Source organism: Gordionus sp. m RMFG-2023, chromosome 1 (assembly GCF_954871325.1).
Source record: "Gordionus sp. m RMFG-2023 chromosome 1, tfGorSpeb1-WG-v2, whole genome shotgun sequence".
Lineage (NCBI taxonomy): Eukaryota > Metazoa > Nematomorpha > Gordioida > Chordodea > Parachordodidae > Gordionus > Gordionus sp. m RMFG-2023.
The window spans coordinates 89,601,141-89,622,951 of NC_088775.1; the positions used below are offsets into that span (position 1 = coordinate 89,601,141).

At 31.1% G+C, this 21,811-nt stretch overlaps 1 protein-coding gene across 2 annotated transcripts in view; it reads right to left on the reverse strand.

Moving 5' to 3' along the window:
* Positions 1-2,998: 2,998 nt before the first annotated feature.
* Positions 2,999-21,811, reverse strand: part of LOC135931408 (uncharacterized) — a 28,726-nt gene continuing 9,913 nt past the window's right edge. The window contains exons 2-7 of one of the 2 annotated variants that reach the window (XM_065468492.1): positions 12,979-13,349; positions 11,890-12,150; positions 10,668-11,207; positions 5,987-6,206; positions 3,913-3,989; positions 2,999-3,183 (exon numbers count right to left, since the gene is read on the reverse strand). In XM_065468492.1, coding sequence (XP_065324564.1) covers positions 3,082-3,183; positions 3,913-3,989; positions 5,987-6,206; positions 10,668-11,207; positions 11,890-12,150; positions 12,979-13,349 — 1,571 coding nt within the window. In that variant the 3' untranslated portion in view covers positions 2,999-3,081. The remainder of the gene's footprint in view (positions 3,184-3,912; positions 3,990-5,986; positions 6,207-10,667; positions 11,208-11,889; positions 12,151-12,978; positions 13,350-21,811) is intronic. The other variant, XR_010573034.1, reaches the window with a different exon arrangement.

The window sequence follows — 21,811 nt, forward strand, 5'->3', positions numbered from 1 at the left end:
AATTATATAATAATATATGTATATTTTTTTTAAAAAAAGAAAATGAAAATAATTATTTAGATACGTTGACCTAATTGAATTTTTTAAAAAATAAAAATATATTATTATATTTTAGCTAACCTACCCCATTTGTTCGTATAACCCCGCATTCACAGTTCCCTCGAATTATCGGCGATAAAAACGCAACATATTTTGTATACTTCGCCGCTAATTCACGTTAAACTTAAATGCAAGGTAACACGTGTTTGTATGTATTTATAATATTTAAAATAAAAAAATATATATGAATTTTTTTTTTAACGAAATAAATAAAGTTTTAGTATTCTCATGGATTTTTAAGATTAGATATGGTTTTACTAGTGTTGTAAAACGGCTATATTTGAGTCGATCTTTAAAAACAGCTGACTCAACATTTTAGCCAGAAAAATATTGTCCAAGCCTGGAGATTTCGTTAATAGATGTTCAAACAGTTGTGCCACATATGAGCAAAATCTTAAGGCTTGCATAATATTTTTCCCTAATTAAATATTTAGTTAGCACTTATTTAAAAATCGGCTCAAAATGAGCCGTTTAACAACACTAATTGTTACCGAAATTAAAATTTAAAATAAGTATCGACTGGGCATACAAAAATCGTTACTTCTCTAAAACTCTTTCTTGGCGAAAATGACCGGTTAGACTTTTCTTTTTTTTTAAATTTAAATAGCAATTTATCAAATTGTAAAATTTGTGGATAAAATAATTTAGTATCAAAATATCAGCGTTAAGAAAGTATGGGAGAAATTCATTGGGAAAAAAAGAGCGAAGGGATGTTAATTTTTTTAAAATTGAAAAATCAGATATCAATTATCCTTTTATACAAAAAAAAAGAATTTCTATTAAGTAGCATATGTGGCTATATCACTTTTCCACATGTATCTGGAAAAGGAACGGGGTTCCCCCCCCCCATGAATCTAACCAGATAGTTGTTTGCTATGAGGTTATATAATATAAAATGTAGGCTGCAACCTCGTGATTCCGTTAATATATATATCGTGAAATAACAGGACTCTTATTGCATTTTAATATAATTTTGTCCTTGAATGGTTAAAATTGACAAACCATTTACGTTTATACGTGGTAAAGCCAGTAAATTTAATAAAAAAAATATAGTGAATAACAAAAAAGATTAGATTCGGGTTATTTTGATCTAGAAAAAAACCCTCTTATAAAATTGAGATGAAGTTCCTTCATTTAAATAAATTTGATTTCAAGATTTTCACGGAGGATGTAACACGTTACTAAACGAGATGCGGAGCAATAAATGACCCCTTTCTAGGCAGGGCCTTTAATCCAAATTAGGGTTCGCGAATTTTAAATTTATTTAGCCAAAATTTTGTTAACAGGAACTTAATCGGAGCATATTTTCTGGAAGAGGTCTGAAACCCATCCCGACTCTTTATTACCCTGTGTTCGATTGGTTGCTCATAAATCGATCCTTGTTTGGTCTGCGGTCTCAGAATGTCTAACAAATTTGGGTTCACATTTCTAATTTCTAGGTATTAGCTTGTTGCAGATGATATTGTGCCTGATGGTCAGATAACCAAATATAAGATGGCTGAATTTTTTTTTAAAATGGGGTTTGATCAACAAACTTCGGTGGTAAATGTAATATACGAAGAATAAAGACGATAACGGGGCAGAGATGGGTCTCATAGAATGGAAGCTAATGGGAGGCATGGGAAGGGAAATTAATTAAATGAGAAGCTGGGTGAAATAGAGCCTGGTATCATTAGGAAAAGTAATAAGATTTTTATTTTCAGAAATGGCGTTAATAAAAAAAAATTTAATTTCGATTCGAGGCCTAGCTAATAAGCAAGGTAACAAATCCAAGAAAACAAATCGCAATTTTTTATTAATTTATTTGCATTTGCTAGTTGTTTCGCGCACGCGCTCGACAATATTTGTAAGATTTTTTTATGAAAAAAATAAACTACGTAAACAAATAAAAAAACGAATACAACAGTCCTTTTTCCTGTTTTCATCATAGCCGACTGAGTATTGTAATTTCCGCGTTGCTTTTTCAGAAACGTAACTCAGTCGAGGAGGGTTTAGCATTTTAAAACAGAATTTCATAATATATTTTTTTAAAATGGTGGATAAAATTTAAAAGAAAATTTATATAAATAAAATAAAAATGCAATATTATATAGTACGAAATACGAATATAAAAAAAAGGGGGAGGGGGACACAATTTTGTCGAAAATGTTAATAAACGAATGTTTTTTATTTTAGAAAAAAATGCGAAATATATTTAAAAAATATCGGAAATTTGTGGTTTGATCCAATAGGAATAAGGAATTTAATAAATCATAAAACATATTTTAATTCATTCATTCATATAATAATTAAGGGTTTTTGCTTTGGTTATTTGACGCTTTATCTTCAAATCATTCTATTTAAAATATTACGAATTATTTGACAAAGTTAGTTGCACCGGGGTTGAATATACAATAGGGGTTTTGTTCTAGTGTTGTTAAACGACTCCATTTGAGCGGATTTTTTAAAACAGCTGACTCAAAATTTTATCCAGAAAAAAAAAATTAAGATTTTGCTCATAGATGGCACATAGGAAGGAACATCTATTGGCGAAATCTCGACGCTTAGGCTATATTTTTCTGGATTAAATATTGAGTCAGCTGTTTTTAAAAATCACTCAAATCGAGCCGTTTAACAAAACTGACCAATGACAAGGATAACTTAAAACAATAATAATTAATACATGATTTTTAGTGGAAAATTATTTTGTTATTTTGTACATAAAAAAAAAATTGAAATTTTAAAATTAGAAGAAATGAAACAAAATTTGAAATGGGAAAAAAATAATATATTTAACAAAATTTATTTACAATTTTTTTTTTCATTTTGTCTCAAAATGGAGATTTTAAAAAAAATTAAATTTCGATGTTTTTGTCTCTCGAAAAAAAAATTCTATATTTGCTAATTTTTAACGTTTTTATTTTTTAAGTGCGGGGTAAATTGGGGCTGGGCACGAGCTATTAAGGTGTCACTTATTTTATTTATTTTTTTTTAAACAATTTTTTACACTTCGATTCCTAAATTCGATGGCGCGTTCTTGTATTTTTGATAGGACTTTTCGTATTGCAACTCCGGCGTTTGGGTTTTAGTGTGCCAAACGTAAACCTAACAAAAAAAAACGAAGATTGAAAATGAATTTTAAAAATCAACTTTCAAAAAGAATCATTCCTTCGGATTATCTTCTCTTCTCCATTCTTTCTTTCCTTTCTCTTCTTTCTTTCTTTCTATACGAGAGCAAACAAAACTCATCGAATCACAATAAAAAAAAAACTTTCCCCCGCCCTTAGCAAAACCTATTCCTCGGTCTTATCAAAGCCATAACCCGATGGGGTGTAAACTAGAAGAAAGCCGCATCAGATACCATACTGTTATTTTTAGTTTTTCATTAAGGGAAAAGAAAAAAGTTTATAGGTGCCGAAGGAAAGTAAAAAAAAAAAATTATTTGAAAAAGAATATTTTTATAAATTATAAAAAGGAGAAAAAAAAATAGTTTTAATTAGATCAGGATCTGGTGGGAATGGAAATTTCCGTATTGATCGACTCTAAAGAATGTCTGTCTAAGTCCTAACGATCTGAGTTATGCAGAAACCTTTCGAGAATTATCTCACTCACGGCTAACAAATAAAAGCTTACCTGAAATCGGAGGATCAATGATAAGTAAACAACCCTACTAAAGCTCCGATGGGAAGGATTTTATAAGGGGCTTTAGTTAAATCAGCTGTTTTATAACCTAAATTTTTTAAAAATGGTACAACAGATTTTTCTCGAGCATTTAAAAAACTATTTGCCTAAATTTATAGAATAAAATAAGAGTAGTAAATTAAAAAATAAAACCTTGGTACAATTGTCGGCTAAAGGTTCCAGCTGATCTCTGGTCACGAGGTGTTTCAATAAGGACGTCTCTACGAGTCCTATTTTATGTACGGACAATATATTTTGTAAAAACAAATAGTGAAATTATATGGATAAACCACCCAGACATATAAAGCTTGGAGGGACGAAGCGTCGCTGTATAAAAATCAGCTGGAGAGCGCCATTTTGGTTTCGATATACCATAATTCGTAAAATTTTAATCTAAATTGTTAATATAGTTATACTACTTTGCTTTAAATTTTTTTAAATATATATGTATTGTATATATAAAACAATACAAATGCCAGTAAGTCTACATGTAGACAAATAAAATGGCGCCTACAGCTGATTAATATTAGCGCATTCTCTCCCTTCTTAATTTTTGGCTTATTTATTTTTGCATTTGTTATTTTTTAGTAACTCTAGTGTTGTTGAGGCGAAAATTATGAGCCGAATTATACTCTTAAGCCTCAATTTTTTTTGCTAATAGACGTTAAAATATTTCGCGCCATTTATGAGCAAAATCTTCCGGCTTTTGAGAAACATTTTTCTAGATAAATTTTTTCAAAAATCGGCTTAGAATCGTGCAGGTTTTAAAAATGGACTATATTTCCGCCGTTTTTAAAAATAGGCTAAAATCGCGCCCTTTTTAAAAAATAGTCTATTAGAATCGTGACGTTTTTAAAAATAGGCTAGAATCGTGCCAAAATTGGTTAGATTCGCGCCGGTTTAAGAAATTGGTTAGAATCGCCCCGGTTTAATAACCCGGCTTGAATCACGCCGGTTTAATACTAATAACTAACTACCAATATTCTTATAAAATTTCGGTTTTGAACCCGGTTTCGTTTAGTTCGGAAAAAAAATATATAGACAAACTAAATAAATAAATATTTTTCTTAAAAAAAAGGATTAACTTAAAACAATATTTTATAAAGTTTTTTTTCCGAGATCGCCTAATTTAGGAATCATCCCTTCCCGCGAGGATTAAGTAATCTCTCAAATTTGAATCATTTACGAAGAGGCCAATTTTTAATCTTTCTTTCTTCCTTTCTTTCTTTTTTCTTTCTAACTTTCTTATGATTTTACCGAAAATGTATTCCACCGTGTATAACTAGACTCTATCTCTTACCCCATAAATCTCGAGACAATTTTTGCCAAATATTTTTGATATTTACAAATTAGATATTAGTTCAAAAGTTGGAGGTACTTTCTTCTTTTTTTTAGAAATTCGCAAGGTAAGTTATTAGAAGTCTATGGTAGTGTTGTTAAACAGTTCTATTTGAGCCGATTTTTACAAACGGCTAACTCAATATTTTAGCCAGAAGTAAATTGCCTAAGTCTTGAGATTTCACTGATGTCCAAATCTTCGTTCCACGAGAAAAATCTTCAGGCTTACGTAATATATTACTGTTAAAATATTGATATAATAGCCTTTCTAGAAAAATAGTTTAAATAAATAAACAAAGAGCCACACCAACCATTAAAATAAATTTTTAAACATATAGAGGGCGTGTTAAACAAATTTTTTGGATAAATGAGCGGGCGGCTAGGGTAGGCGGACGAGACCGAAAATAAAAAGGATGATGTTTTGTAACTTGGCAATTATATAGTATTCAATATGAACGTTAATAATCTCCAATTAAACATTTTAATATGCAATATTTAGAAAATAAATTTAGGATTTCTGATGATCAGATTTCTCCGGAAAAAATATCAAGAATTCACCGGCCCGCGCCTGCCCAATATTTAAAATTAAAAAAACGCCCACGCCTGCCGGAGAATAAGCGAGCGTGAACGAGTGAGATAAAAATGGCCCATTGCAGACCTCTGGTAGTTATAGTGGAAACTCATTTTCGGTATTTCAATCCTCGCTGGATTAGGTATCCTCACGGGAAGATTTCGGATCAGCCGTCATTCCAGAAATCCTTACCCCACACATATAATTATAAATTTAGTTGTACTTCTGTTAAAATCCCTGGAATTTCTAAGAGAAAGTTTTACTTCCGGTTCCAAACTCTGACTGTAAAAAAAATGAATCAATACAAAAAAAACCAACCTACATTAGTTTCCACCTTGAATTCGGCTTCGGGTACGCTTAGCAACAGATCCGTGTTTACAGCAAAACCTGCCATGTCCAAAGGAAAAGGCCGATTAGGACCGAAAAAAACCTGAAATTTCGAAATTCGACCCGTTCTGGGATCCACCAAAGGTCGCTCTACGTAAAGACCTCCCACGAGACCGACTGGCCACACGCCAACCCGTTTAATATAGCGCATCTTATATATGCAATTTGTAAAAAGAAAAAATTTGTTTCCGGTTTCTAAATATTTGAAAACGAAAGGGGGGGGAGTTCTAATTCTTAGATTTTCCGGGGTTCTGATAGGCTAAGCTTCCGTTCCGTTCTCAAACTTAAAAATGCTAAAAAAAATCAAACACTTAATAAATCGGGGAACATTTTGAAACCGGTTTAAGAAACATTCCTTCCAAAATATATTTTGGTCCCTAGAATCTTAAAATGGGATTTCAGATTCTGGTTTCGGTTCCTAGATTTTTCCATGTCCCGAGGAGTTAAAGGCTTTTTCAAAAAATTTGAAATGTATATATTTTTTTCCTTGTAAGTATGATATACGCATTCGTAAAGAAATAAAGATATTTATTAACAAAAAAACAATCTCGTAAGAAACGATTCTGATAATTAACTAGCTAAGTAATCCTTGGGGATCCTAACAAGCATAAAAATGGGATTTTTGGGTCATTCCATGTCAAATGAGCAAAAAAATCAAGATTTTCGGCCGACCCCTTTCAATTTTGATAAAAAGTTGTAGACTGGTTATATATGTTTCTATTAGATTATAAACAAAATTTTAGCGCATTAGCAACTATATTAGCGGAGATAATCGGGGTTAAAGGTCCAAAAAACTCCTTTTTTTCCTTTTTACTGATGTTAAATAATTAGTTTTAAATTTAAAACTAAATATGATCAAATATTGAATCTAATATCAATAGCTAAGTTAATAATTGATAATTATGGCGAAAACATCAAAAATAATTTTTTTAAAAATATGGGTCATCTTATGGTCAGTTGAAAACTTGAAATTAATATTTCGAAATGTATATGATCTCCGATTTTTAATTTTTTTAAGAAATATTATATGTTTACTATTTTTTTAATAATTTCTTTAACAATTAGCATGGCTAAATATTTATTTAAAAAAATAGATGGCGCTATATATAATAGTTTTAATATGTTAGAATTCATTTTTTTTATTGATTAAAAATATTTTAATGTATAATATATCATAAAATTCGATTATATAACTTTGTAAACCTTATTCCCCTGAGATATTCGCAAGATAAAAAATTTTAATAATTTTTTTAATATTTCAAATGTAAATTAAAATAATTAAAAAATCGGACTAGCACACGAACAAAAAAGCAGTATTAAAGGAGTGCAGGAAAATTATTAAGGGAAAAATCGAAAATGACATTAATTACCAAGCCTACCCCCAACCCCCTATCCACGCCCCCCCCAGACTAAGTCATACCCATCAAGACCAAGAATGTTATGAAATTGTCATTATCTTACATTATTAAAATAACCAGAGATAAAGAAAATTTCAAAGATTTTGAAAATTTTTTTAAGCAATAAAAATAACAAAATTATAGTTCTGATGAAATAAGCCGACTCATGCCTGGAATAAAAGATTGTCTATCTGTTAAAGGCGAGAAAGAATCAGCAAAGATTTATATTAAATAATCTTAAAGAAATATTCAAGATGTTTAAGGAAGAATACCCAAGTATATCAATTGGATTCTCTAAATTTGGCGAACTTAGACCAAAAAACTGAATTTTAGTTGGATGGCACACACACTGTTTGTGTCTGCGCCATTCATTAGAATGTGAAATTAATGACAAATGTAATACCTTAAATTACAGCAGGAGAAGATTACTGTATAAATTCTTATAACAATCTTTTGGCGCAAATTATTAGTAATCCATCTCAGCCAAAATGTTATTTAACAAATTGTGATCAATGCCCTGGTATAGAATCTCTTATGGGCCAATTATACGAATTGTTTCAGAGAAATCGTATAGAATATGTCATGTTTAAACAATGGATCACGGTGGATAGAGCAAATCTTGAAACTATTATAAAGTCCGTTGATGATTTCATCGATTATTTATTAGAAAAAGTTCAAATTTTACTGCGTCACTCGTTTATAGCTAAACAACAAAGTTTATTTTTGAAGAATTCCAAAGAAAATTTAAAAGATGGGGAATTTTTAACAATTCTAGATTATTCTGAGAATTATTCCTTCATTTTACAAGATGAAGTTCAGGGATTTCATTGGAACAATGTACAGGTCACTATACATCCATTTGTAGCATATTATAAATCTGGAGAAGAATTAAAAAATATAAATTTTGTTATTTTGTCCGAATCATTAAGCCATAATACTAGTGCAGTCCACCTTTATCAAAAAAAATTCATTAAATTCTTAACAGCCAAATTTAATTCTAAACCAGAAAAAATAATATATTTTTCGGATGAAGCCGCGTCTCAATACAAGAATCGCAAAAATTTTCTGAACATATGCCTTCATAAATACGATTTTAATATTCCTGCCGAATGGCATTTCTTTGTCACTGCTCACGGCAAAAATGCATGTGACGGTATCGGAGGAACTGTCAAAAGATTAGTTGCCAGAGCTAGTCTTCAAAGGCCAAATAAAAATCAAATCCTAACCCCATTAGAATTATATAATTATGCTAAAGAAAATATTAATATTCAATTTGAATATGTATCCAATCAAGAATATATCAAAGAGGAATTAGCCCTTCGTAAAAGATTTAATTCTGCACTGCCCATACATGGGACCCAAAAAATTCATGGGATTATTCCCATTGATCAAAATAAACTAAAAACCAAAATATATTCTAATTCCAAAAAATATAATATAAAACAAGTTTCGTTTTTAAATGAGAAAATTATATTTTAAAATATTAATGGATATATAACATGTTTATATGATGATAAATGGTGGTTAGGATATATAATCGATAAAAGTGATACAAATGAAGAAGTAAAAATCCTATTTTTACACCCTTGTGGACCTTCAGCCTCATTTAAATTTCCTCTGAAAGATAATATTTTAGTGTTGCTTAAATCTCATATTCTCTCGCTGGTCAATCCTTCTACTCCCACCAGTCGAACATATATATTATCTCCTGAAGAATCTCACAAGCTAGCCAGGCTTTGTATTCCTTTAGATGAAGTAAGATTTAATTAATTTATAAACTATCTTAATTAGGCAAAATTTATGAAGATTTTAAAAATTTATGATCTGAATTACAAATAATATATATAATGCACATTGTAATCGATTTAGTATGATATATATACATTAAAATATTTTTAATCAATAAAAAAAATAAATTTTAACATATTAAAACTATTATATATAGCGCCATCTATTTTTTTTAAAGTATAATAATCGCAATATTTTTTTAAATAAATACTCAGCCATAATATTGTCGAAGAAATTATTAAAAAAATAGTAAACGGATAATAATTCTTAAAAAAATTAAAAATCGGAGATCATATACATTTCGAAATATTAATTTCAAGTTTTAAACTGACCATAAGATGACCCATATTTTATCAAAAATTAATTTTGATGTTTTGGCCATAATCATCAATTATTAACTTGGCTATTGATATTAGATTCAATATTTGATCATATTTAGTTTTAAATTAAAAACTAATTATTTAACATCAGTAAAAAGCAAAAAAAGACGTCTTTTGGACCTTTAACCCCGAATATCTCCGCTAATATAGTTTCTAATGCGCTAAAATTTTGTTCATAATCTAATGGGAACATATATAACCAGCCTACGAATTTTTATCGAAATCGAAAGGGGTCGGCCGAAAAGTGATTGATTTGACATGGAATGACCCTTTTGTGAGAATAGAAGATCTACGTGATTTATATATAAAAAGCATTCGAAAGAAAAGTAGATTGCACGAGGGATAAACTTTATTTAGAATATGATGGTGATACTATATTAAAACTCTGCGAAGAACTTTTCCGAGTACGGTTTAAACCGAACCTTAAAAAAGATAGGCAAGATGCAGGGCTTTTTAACCGATGTCAAAAATTAAGCCTTCATTCTTTTCTTTTATTTCCTTCTCTCTTTTATTTTATTTGTAATTATTTTAAAAAAGTGAATAATATTTTGAATCATTTCGGCCCGTATCCAATGACATTAATCTTAATAACCTAAACTGAAAGATTCATATGATCAATGTCACTGACCGAAAGTTAACGGCCATTTGGAAGGCATTTTTACATTTAAATACTTTTCAAACAATGGAGGACTTCACTGTTATCTAATGAACCAAGATAATTTCTCCTTCTACGGCAAAAAAAAAGAAAAATCAAATTGATATGATCGAAATATAAACCATCCTATTTTTTTGGGATCCCGACTCTGCATTGGACGAGGTTTCGGCCCGCCCGCCCACGAAAACTGTGGGTGGGGTGGGTGGGCGGATAAAAACCTGACCAATCAGACCTATAATTTCAACATTTATAATAAGATGTCGCTATTTTATTATACGTTTATGTTATGCATTTTTCCATAAAAAAATTATTGACCCCGACCCCTAATTTTTAGGATACCATTTTTTTTCGACCCGTTCCTGGTGTACAAGAAAGAAAAAATTATATTAAACCTCTTCGAAAATCTGCAAATGGTACGAATTATCGTCGTCGGCAAAATACACGACGCCCGTACTGAAACTTTCGTCGTCGGGTTCTTCGACGAGCCGCCTTCCTTCCGTATTTATTTTATCCGACTCTTTCGTCGTCGTTATATAATTATTATTATTCCTGACTTTGCCTTCTCTATCCTTCTGCATCTCGTCATTCACATCCGTGACCAATAACTTCCTCCCCATTTCCCCAGTTTCATTGGCTGTTACGACGACATCCGGACTTCCCAAAAGCACGGTCCTCAGCATGTCTTCTACCCTGTCATTGATTTTCCTGTTATCGCTCAAAACCTTTTGGCGCAGGCGCGTTAAAACGAACTCGGCGACGCCTTCCGCCCCCTTTCCCAGTATTTCTTCTCGAGGGAGATGGTCCAATAGTTGCGCCGAGGGTGTATTGAGAACGTAGGTTCGAAGGCGGTACCATACCTCCCTGAGCCAATAGATACCCTGGTTCCGTTGGACAGAACCTCTGGGTCTGTAGGGCTGGATCTTGAGACCTTCCTTGGGTCAAACCAAATGTGAACCAAAAATGGACATAGAAAAGGGCGAGGAGGTGAGGGGAGGATAAAAAAAAATAAAGTTTTAACGAAAGAAAAATGAGAAGTAAGCGGTAGTGACTACATAAACCGTAAAGTGGAAAGGGGGTTAAAACACAACCAGCTTTCTAATGATGGGGGGGGGGGGATGCTTCAAAAAAATTTCTTCTCAGACGCTTTAGTTACACAATACCTAAAAAAAATTTACGATTGATAAGGATTTTAATATTCATTCATTCATTTTTAAGTAAACCTGGTTATTTTTTTTAGTATAAATTTAAATTATTTATTCATTTTTTTGTGCCATTTTGTTCCTCGCGGCGATTTAAAATAAAAAGACAAATTTTTTTAAAAAAATGAATAAAAATGTTAAAATTTACAAATTGTGTAAAAAAAAAATTTTAAATAAATGATATTTTCAAGTTATCTTCCTTTTCAATCTTTCCCAACCCGCCATCTTCTTTTTTATTTTTTGACCTTAACTGGATCGCTTAAAAATCTACAATGAAAACGTATTCGTAAAAAACGCATTTTATTCCCCATATCCTTCTGTTACGAGCAAAATTGAAATTTATGGCTTTAACTGCCTTATTTCGATCATATGGCGTTTATATCTAAATTTTTTTGTTGGGCAATCTCCCCGATACCTTTATTTTAACGGGCGTTTCGGCGAACAGATGGGTATGAGAGATACCGGAAAGCTGTAATAGATTCTTGATGGCTTGCCTTTTTTCCGTTCCATCCTCCACGACTATCCAATGGCAAAAGGGGACCAACATGAGGGTTTGGCTCAGGCGAATCAGGTCGGCCTTCTGTTGCGGCTTTTGTATGGTAGACGTGACGATAAAAATCACCGGAAGTGGAGACAGATCATCGATGGGAAGCGAAGTTAAGCTGGAAAGTGAATGCTAAGGTGTATATATTGTAGAGATTAAGATATTATAATTCCGCTAAATTCAAATTTTTCAACAAAATTGACATGTCCGTTTAGCCCTGGAATTTACACCTCTCAAAAATTGAAAAACCCAACCAACCGATTTAACTGACTGTAGAATCCATTTTGTTTTCAACCCGGATCTCAATGAATAAGAAAATCTTTGAAGATTATTATGATCCTATATCAAACTCTGCTTATTAATTTTTTTTTAAGTAAGACAAATTTGGTATCAAATAAGTAACAGAGATTTCCTAACCCGAAAAAGATATCTTATTATTATTATTTTTTGTATAAACCCTGAACCTAACTGAGTTCAATTATAACTTAAGCAGCTGATCCGTAACCTTTTTTTTTAATCTTTCGCAATCCAGAAAACTTTTATACGCTTCGAGTCCATGATCATATGTTATTGGTCTAAACCAGAGAATTCGTATAATAAGACTAGGGATACATTATTTCCCGAAGTTGATTTATTTTTCGAAAACAAAAATATTTCGTTATAAAAATTATATAAGCATGTTTTTTATTTCCCCCCCCCCCCAAAAAAAACAGGTTTTTTTTAATATAGCATTCCTAGTTATACCTTTTTATATTATTGCTTTACCAAAAGTAATTTCAGATGTGGAGATAGCCTTAAAAATGTACAATGTTATTTTGAACCAAAATTTGCACAAATTTATTTAGTGGAGAGAAAAAAAAGAAGAGTTTTTTAAAACCAATCATTTCGAAACGAAATAATTTTTAAATTCTTTCGTAAGAAAAAAACTTCCGCATTTTATAAATTACTTAAATATATTACCAAATCGTTATTAAACCCCAAGGACTTCTCCAAGGTTTTGAAGTTCTCGTCCGTTATGTCCCAATTTTTACTTCCGTAATTTAGCGGGTCAGATTTGGCTGCCGTCGCAAAAGAGAGACTTAGCCTTTTCCAGAGCCGCATCTTGGCTATCAGCATGGCCTGTATATCGGAGTCGATTCTTATCAGAAATTCCTGAATTATTTGCTCCGCTTTCGGTTGAGAAGGTAGCGCGATGGAAAAATTATGGGACAGCGCCGCAGCCCTCAAGAGTAGAGGATCGTCGAATGTTACAACGGGACACGGAGAAAGGTGTTGACTAGATGACGCCGCGATGGGTTGTTTAACATTGATTATTTGGCGGGGCGTGGTGGCTTTTAAATAATGACATTTAAAATAGGGTACATTAGAGTTACGTGTGGAATGAGGACGAAAAAAAAAGTGATAAAGGCAGATGGGGGAATTTCAATGAACAATATTCCAACCCACTTAGTTGTTTTTAGCAGAAAAACTATTCGTTCAACTATCGAGGTTTAAGCCGGAAAACGGTTTTAAACCGGTATTTCCAGGAACATTAATTGGAAATAATGTTAGCGAAGGAAATATTGATTGGCATTTATTAGCTCATAGTTTTGGTTTGTACTCTAATAACCCATTACGAAAAATTTGTTTACCAACAAAGATTATATACATTTTTTTTCTTCGAATGTTAAAGGAGCGGCAATGCAATACTGGACCGGGGAAAAAAAGCACCACTAGTAAAGATTTTAAGATTTACCTTCAAGTTTCGGATTCGACCAATGACTTTAATTATAACATAAACCATAGATCCATGTAACCAATGTCATTGGCTGAAAGTTAGACGCCCATTGAAAGGCTTTTTTCATCTAAATACTTTTCAATGGTGAGCTTCGATGTTATGCACGCTTCTTAATGCATTAATGTATTATCGATATGAGCTAAGTATCGATGCCACACAGGGTTTACATCATAGCGAGAGTGAAAGTTATCTTAGTTCCTAAAATATACTTTTGCTCTCCTACTGTTAAATATATGAAGCTCCTCTACTAACGAGGATGCAATTTACAAAAAAGGCGGTCATTCAGACGACTTCGTTTATACACCATCTAAAATTAAACACTGAGACTGTGATCCTGGTTCGTTCTCACTCTTTAGAAACTTATCGCTCTTTAGACACCCTACACATACACATTCTTCTATTTTAAAAGTGTCAGTTACTAATTCTAAATAATCTCTTTGGCTTTACAGATTTCTGTTTAGAAATAAGAGGAGTCAAAATGGAACCCTGGGAACACTTCGAAACCTTAACCCTAACATCGCCCAAAGAGGTAGGTTAACGGGAAGAAAAATTGTCTCAAAGACCGGAAAATCGAGCCAGGGAACCAACCGCGCACCTAAACCGGATGTCGATCTCCGGGCTACTCAGAATTTCGATACTTATTTCTAAATTTAGCCTAAGAGGCGAAACAGCTGATTGCTTTAAAGCGTTTGGCGGCATTTTCATTTTTCGCATTTATTTAGGCTCTTTCCAGGACAACACAAAGGATTTAATTTTTAATATAATCGATTTATAGTTTCATAAATTATTAAAGGAATATTTTAACGGAAGAATAATAATGATATTTAAAAAAGATTTATTTATTTCGTATTTTAAATTTTTTTAGAAAAATTTTTGTAAAAAAAAGACAAAAAATTTATTTTGTCTTAAAAGTTTAAAATATAGAAAAATTTGTTATAATTATAAAGATATTTTGTGAGAGAGACTCGAAATCTAAATCTAAAAAAAAAAATATTAAAATCTTTATAAATTATTAAATTTTTTTATTTCTTTCTTTTCTTTCTTTTATTTATATATTTCTTTTTTCTTCAAATTGGAGAAGCTATGTTGTGATTTAAAAATAAGCAGATAAAAAGGGTAGACATAATTTAGAAACTTGACCGGCCAGATACTTTACTCAGCCATGCACCATATTGCGATAAAAAAATTAATGCCACCTGCCAGCATACTTATTATCAACCCGGTCGGATTTCTTAATCGGTTTTTTCCCCGGAATTACACCGGTTTTCAAAAATGTGATTTTAAAATCCGGTCTAACAGCCTGAGGTCGAGTAAGTACGTCTCTGACTTTAAATTATTCATTTTTTTTGAAAAAATAATTAAAATTCATTATACGCATTCTAATTAGTATATTTTAAAAAAAAACAACAAAATTTTTAACGATTTCAAATTTTAGATTTTAATGGGAAAAAAATATCATAAAATTATAAATTTTCCAGAAACTTCCTCCTACGATTAATTGTTTTACCAAAAAAAAACCATTTTTTTTGACGCCATAACATCTGTTTGTTACCTTTCGTTTATGTAATTTCCTTTTCTTTCTTTCATTCATTCTATTATTCCTTTTATTTATTTTAAAGAATTAATGTTTTTGGGGCAATATACATTCCGTTTCTCCTAAGATATATCTCTCTTCTCTCTTTTCAAAATTTTAACCAATATAATCACTCCATTTTTTTTCGAACTCAGGATAAGACCGGAAATAGAGGAATAATGAATATTTATTCTTATTTTAGATAAGCAAAAAAGATTTTTTTTTTCTGTATCCAAAATCAGATGGATCACTTATCTTTCTATTTAGCTAAATGATATATAGCGTGGATCAAATTGGAAATCGAACTTGTGCTGTGATGCGACTCAGTCAAGGTATCTAACAAACTTCTAGCCATACAGCTGCCATTCAAAAATTGTTGAATATTTTTAAAAAAATCCCATATGTTTTACGATCAGCCTAACTACATTTCTAATTAGGGGTAGGCCTATAGCCTATTTCTCTTATATTTACTTTCGGTGTTTCTAAGAGACTCTTTACCCCTTATGACGTTTGCGATCTAAGCTGAACATTGATAATGAGGGTTCGATACGGAAGGCGTTTAAAATTATTTTACGCAAGTTATCCCTCCAGCCCGTGATTTTTATTTTTAAGTTACAGATATAAATTTGCCTAATTAAATTTAAAAAAAATTTTTACGAGCTTTAGACCTGACCCGTAAAAATATTCGGCCCAAGTTTATCAGTTCCAGTTGAAAATGGACCGTCAGAAAGAAAGAAAATAGACCTCTGATACGCGTAGCCTCCAGGCTCTGGTGCCTTTTTAGCGATTTCTAGGATTTCAAGTTTTTGATAAACTTTGTTAAACGACAACATTTTACCAGAAAAAAATTTGATTTGTAGGGAAGGAAAATTATGGAACCAATTCACTATCCAGAATTTAGTTTTTTTTGGTCAAAATGTTATAGGAAGAAAAAAAAATTATGTTTTTTTAAACATTATTATTTCAAATATAAAAAAAATGGCGTTGACTAGTTAAAAAATACCTATAAATTATTTATGATCAATTTATTTTAAAGCGAGGAAAAGAAGAAATTCCAAATATATTTATTTATCTTTGATTAAAAAAAAAATAAAAATTATATAAAAAAGAGTTAAAATAAATTCATTTTTATTTTGAGAAGACATTTTTTTAAAAAAATAAATACATCGTTCCGTAATAGGAAAAGATATATAAAAATGGAAGAAGAATTAACAGATGATTTGGAAAAAGGTAATAACTAATAATAATAGAAAATTCTTTCTTTCTATCTTTTTTTTATAGGTCTTTTAAGATACAAGATTTAATCCTAATTTACAATTTAACACGATAATCGTGTGTTTATATCGGTGATCTACATCTAGCCCTAATTTTTCAAGCTCGGCCCGACCCGATCCAGAATATAAAAAAAATTTATTTGACCGGAAAAGCCCGACCGGAAATAAAAATTTATTTGTCCGTGCGACCCTGGCTCGAATTTATTTAATTTAGCTCTAATTCGAATTCACTCCCTCCCTTCCCAGAAAATGTTATTAACACCACGATCTTAGAAAAGTCTAATCTCATTTAGAGGAAGAACCCTGTAATAGCTTCCCCGAAAGGGTATAGGAAATTGCGTTTAAAAAAAAACATTTCCATTTTGATTTTTAACCCGCCAACACTAGGCGCCGAATCGTGAGTACCATTTTTAGTCGCGTTTCGCGAATAACAAAGGGCGAACGGTCTTTCGACCTTTCGATAACTTGCAATTTTGTAATATTTTTCTAAAAGCGCCCATTCGAAATTAATTCGAAAGACGGTTGAAGGCTACAAAATCCCATTAAAATGGAAGGGGCTCGAAACTGATAAAAAGAAAGAAAGATTCTTCGTGGAATCGATATTTCAAAAATTTTCAAAGACCTGTGGGTTCGGTCATTTTATCGACTAAAATGTCAGAAATGATTCAACAATATAATAAAAATTTAATCTTTCCCACTTACCTGGAATAAAAAAGGAAGTTTATTTTTCTTGATTTTTAGACCATTTTTTAATATATATAATTATAAACGTTATATCGATTATTCCTTCCATTTCAAACCAAAAAATTTTCATAAAAACTAACAAGACAACAACAATTATGTAATAAAATATAAATATATAAATGTTAATTTAATTATTAATAATAACTTGCGAAGTATTATATCTATTATAAAGTATTTTCATTTATGGGGTAAGATAGAGATAGGCTAATGGCGGACAACAGAAATATGAATCCATTTCCGGTCGAAAAAAAGGCGATATATTAGAGCCCTTCCTCCCGCTTCTCTCCTTTTCTTTTTTTGGTGGTTGGATTTTTTCCCGAAAAATTTTGGGTGCCTTCCTTCAAGTCTTTGCGCGAGACTAAATTAGAATAATAGTGTTAAGGGGGCTCCATCATTCCTTCCAACGCTCCCCCCTTCCCACTAATTATTCCCTTTCCCATTGTTCCCCTTTTCCATCCCCGGGTAATATCAGTTCGCGTCGAAATATTATCAAGTTTTTATTTAGTCGATTTTTTACAAAAATTTCTATTATTTTAGAGTGACATGAGTGGCTTAGAGGTTAGATACAATGATCGAGAAACTGCGCCATACTGGTTTAGTTAGAATTGATTATTTCTTTATTTGGGGGTTTAATAAATTTCAATATATTTATTCAAGCGTCGTCATCATATGTCATCATCACCCTTCCCCCCCCCAAATCTCCTTATATTCATTTTGCCACCCATTACTTTCATCCCCCAACCACATACTCGAAAGTTGATAAGAAATGTATAGCAAAAGGAAATCGATCAGCTGCTTGATCTTGTCCAGTATGATTACAGGCCTAAATCTTCATGGAAAAAAAAATATTTTAAGGCGTATGCTTCGAGCTAAATTCAGACTCGCCGTAAAAAAAAGGGTTACGCGGCATTTATAATAAGCGCGATTTTCTCGAGTGACGCAAAATTAATCGCTAGTGAAATCACGTGATTCAATCACGACGGCTATAATACATTTTTGGTATATTACGTTAAACAGCTGTCGCGATCTCATCAATTTGGTTTCTTATATTTATAAATTTATATACCTACTATTGGCTCGCTTTTGTAAATTAAGCATTTAAATAATTTCGCATCGCGCTTATGTTTGTAAAAGAACGCGCTTAAAGAGAACGCGTGTGACGTTTATTCAAATTTAAGTCATTATATGTTTATAAATAATCCGAATTTTTTAAAAAAAATAAAACTCGCCGGTATTCTTCGAAATATTTTTAAGCACGCATTCATTTTCTGACTAGCGTCCATTTTGTTATGATATGATTTATATTTTTACATTTACAAATTATTTTTATGGATAGATGCTATCCGTTAGTTCGGATTCGGCTGATATATCTTTTTTACCATTATTTAAATCGTAATATGTTTTTCAATTTTATAATTCTTTTGTACCAAATACTAAAAATGAAATATATATGTGTTAGCGAGAAATATGTTTTTTCCGACAATGAGTTATTTTTACAACTTTCAATCATTTTTTTAGCGCCTTTTTTTAAATTTAAAAAATCGGATTTAACCGAAAATATGTTCTATCATGTTTGGAATACCTATCTTATGAATCGTAGAAAATTTTGCTGTTAACCCTTGAGTCATCTATCATTTATACAAAAAATACATGGAAAATCTATGTATAAATTAAGTTTTACAAGTTCACATATAAAATTGTCTGAAATTCATAGAGTAGGTATTCCAAATATGATGGAATACATTTCCGATAAAATAGGATTTTTAAATTTAAAAAAAAAACGAGCTCAAAAAGTGATTTGAAGTTGAAAAAAAAGTAATACATTGTCCACATAGACGCTAACATAATTTATTTATTTAAATATTGTAATAGATCATGGAACCAATAGAAACAGCAAAATTCAAACAAAGATACAAAATTAAAAGTATCTTAGAAAACGATTTTATTTTGTGATACCTTTTATTTTCCCCTATATATAATTTGATTTTCTAAAAATCAAATTAAACATTTATTTAAAAAAATCTGTCTCTAAAATATTCTTTCTTTCTTTCTTTCTTTCTTTTACTGGATATTAGTAATATCACCAAATAATCCTAGAAATGTCACTAATAGTAATTGCGGATTTTGTGGTTATATAATTATCTCATCAATCACAAAATTATCGACCAGCCATAATTCCCATTGCTCGATTTGATTGACAGGATCTCGTATAGAGCAATTTTTTTAAATATATTTAATTAAAAACATTTTATAAATTTTTTTTTTAATATAGGGTTGATCGATTGTGACATTCTTATTACAAAAAAAAATATATTTTCTAATAAATAATATAATTTTTAATTAAAAAGAAAAGAAAAGAAGAAAATAAAGAAAAATTCATTAAGAAGTGCAATTTAACCCTATTTTTTTGAAAAAATAGAAAGCAAAGCAATGCCATATAAGCTAGACTGACGATGCATTCATAATAATGCATCTGAAAGCGTCGTTGAATGCACATCAGCTGGACCCGCCATTTTGGTAACCCATATATGTATAAATTATTCTCATCTTAAAAACTACTATTAAAATTGATAACTTGCTTCCTTATTATCTCGCGATGATCGGGCAATTCTTTAATAAAGTTTGCGTCAGACATAGGAATAAATTGGCCACTCGTTTAAAATTTTTAATAATGATATGGGTAATCAAAATGGCGTCCCCAGATGTTTTCATTGATGTAAATTTTTAATGAATGCATAGACAGTCTAAGTATTATTATATGTCATTGATTTGAAACATACTCAATTTAGCGCCTTTATTCAAATTCACACGTGATATATATTTTTTAATAACTATTGCTTGCTATTCTTTTGCTCTCTCACTAAGGATATTTTTTTTAAAAATTATAAGACGATATTGATTTATGATATTGAATGGTGAAAATGAAAACTATGTGCACCAGGTATCTCGAGTTTAATATTTTAATTGTTCTTTTTTTAATGGAGGTCCAGAAAACCCGAACCCATGGATTGGGTCGGGTTAATGCTTTTATCCCTTCGACTCCAGCCTAAATAATATGTCTTTCTTCAAATCTCTACTTTCTAATACTATCCGCGATAGAATTAACCACTAATTTTCTAGCCGAATTTTCGAATGTGAGTTAACGTTATTCGGCGCCAATTGGTTGGATTACAAATTTTAGTAACGCATCCTAGACAATGCGCATTTGATAACAATGATACCTAAATTTCGGCCAGAAATAATAAGGAATTTCGTTTGAGCTAGGATAGGGCATAGAAAAAAAATACGGCTATCGAAACCAGGAACCCAGAAAACTTGGTAATAACTAAAGAACGTAACCCTAGAACTTCCTCTTATAGAATTGGTAAAAACTTGAAACTCGAACCCCCTCTTTAATTTTGAACCGAAACCGTCTTGGAATTTTTTTTATCTGATTTATTTTGTGCAAGTTATCCGATCTAGCCAAAAATCTTTTTGCCCGAACCAGACCGCGGGCTTTCAGGCCGCGCAGGTGCGTGAATGTATACATTGCTTCTAGAAACGTTTAGTCACTTTTTGTGATTAACTGTTTTAAAAAAAATAGTTTATTAACAGAGTTTAGTAATGGAATCAATGCCAGGATTAATTTACGCTTTTAAAATAGCCAGGAGGATGGAAAATCCTTATCGGGGAAACAGGGATTTGAGGATTTCTAACTGCAGTATTTTCGAGGGATTCCAGATTCTAAGGCTCTGATACATTGTATTTGTAAAATAGATTCTACGATAAACCATCCTGGAACAACACCAGAAACAAAGGCTCTGATACATTGTATTATAAAATAGTTTATATGATAAACCACGTTTTCATCATTTATCTCAAATTAAATTACGATAACAAAAAATTTTTTTTTTTAAAAAAAATATGGATTTAGTTCATCCACCCGTCTTATTCCCAAAATCATAATTTTTTCTATCATTTTCCAAAATATATTTTTTTTTCTTAAAAAATTTATGGGTGGGGGGGGGGGGCATTTTAGGGAAGTCGGCGATTGGGGGAAAGAAAATAAATAATATAAATTACAAAAATTTCTAATAATTAATTATATTTTATATATAAATCGATAAAATTTATTTGATATGTATTAAAAAAAAAAAATTATGATAAAATTATATATTCATGGGGGACAGAAGAATTTTATTCGAAATAAAATAAATCATAAATTGGCAGGAACAGGTGTTACACCCGATATCGAGTTGATGCGAGGGCCCGAATAGTTTCAAACCGGTTCTGTAAAAATATTTGAAATAATTTGGCGGCCCGGTTTGATTGCCCGCTAAAAAATGGCGATTACTCCCCAAACTATATTTTGAAGTGAGTTGTTATATATACAAGATTGCTTGATTATTATAGGGTTTCGTGTCTGCTTTTGATCGAATTTGAGTA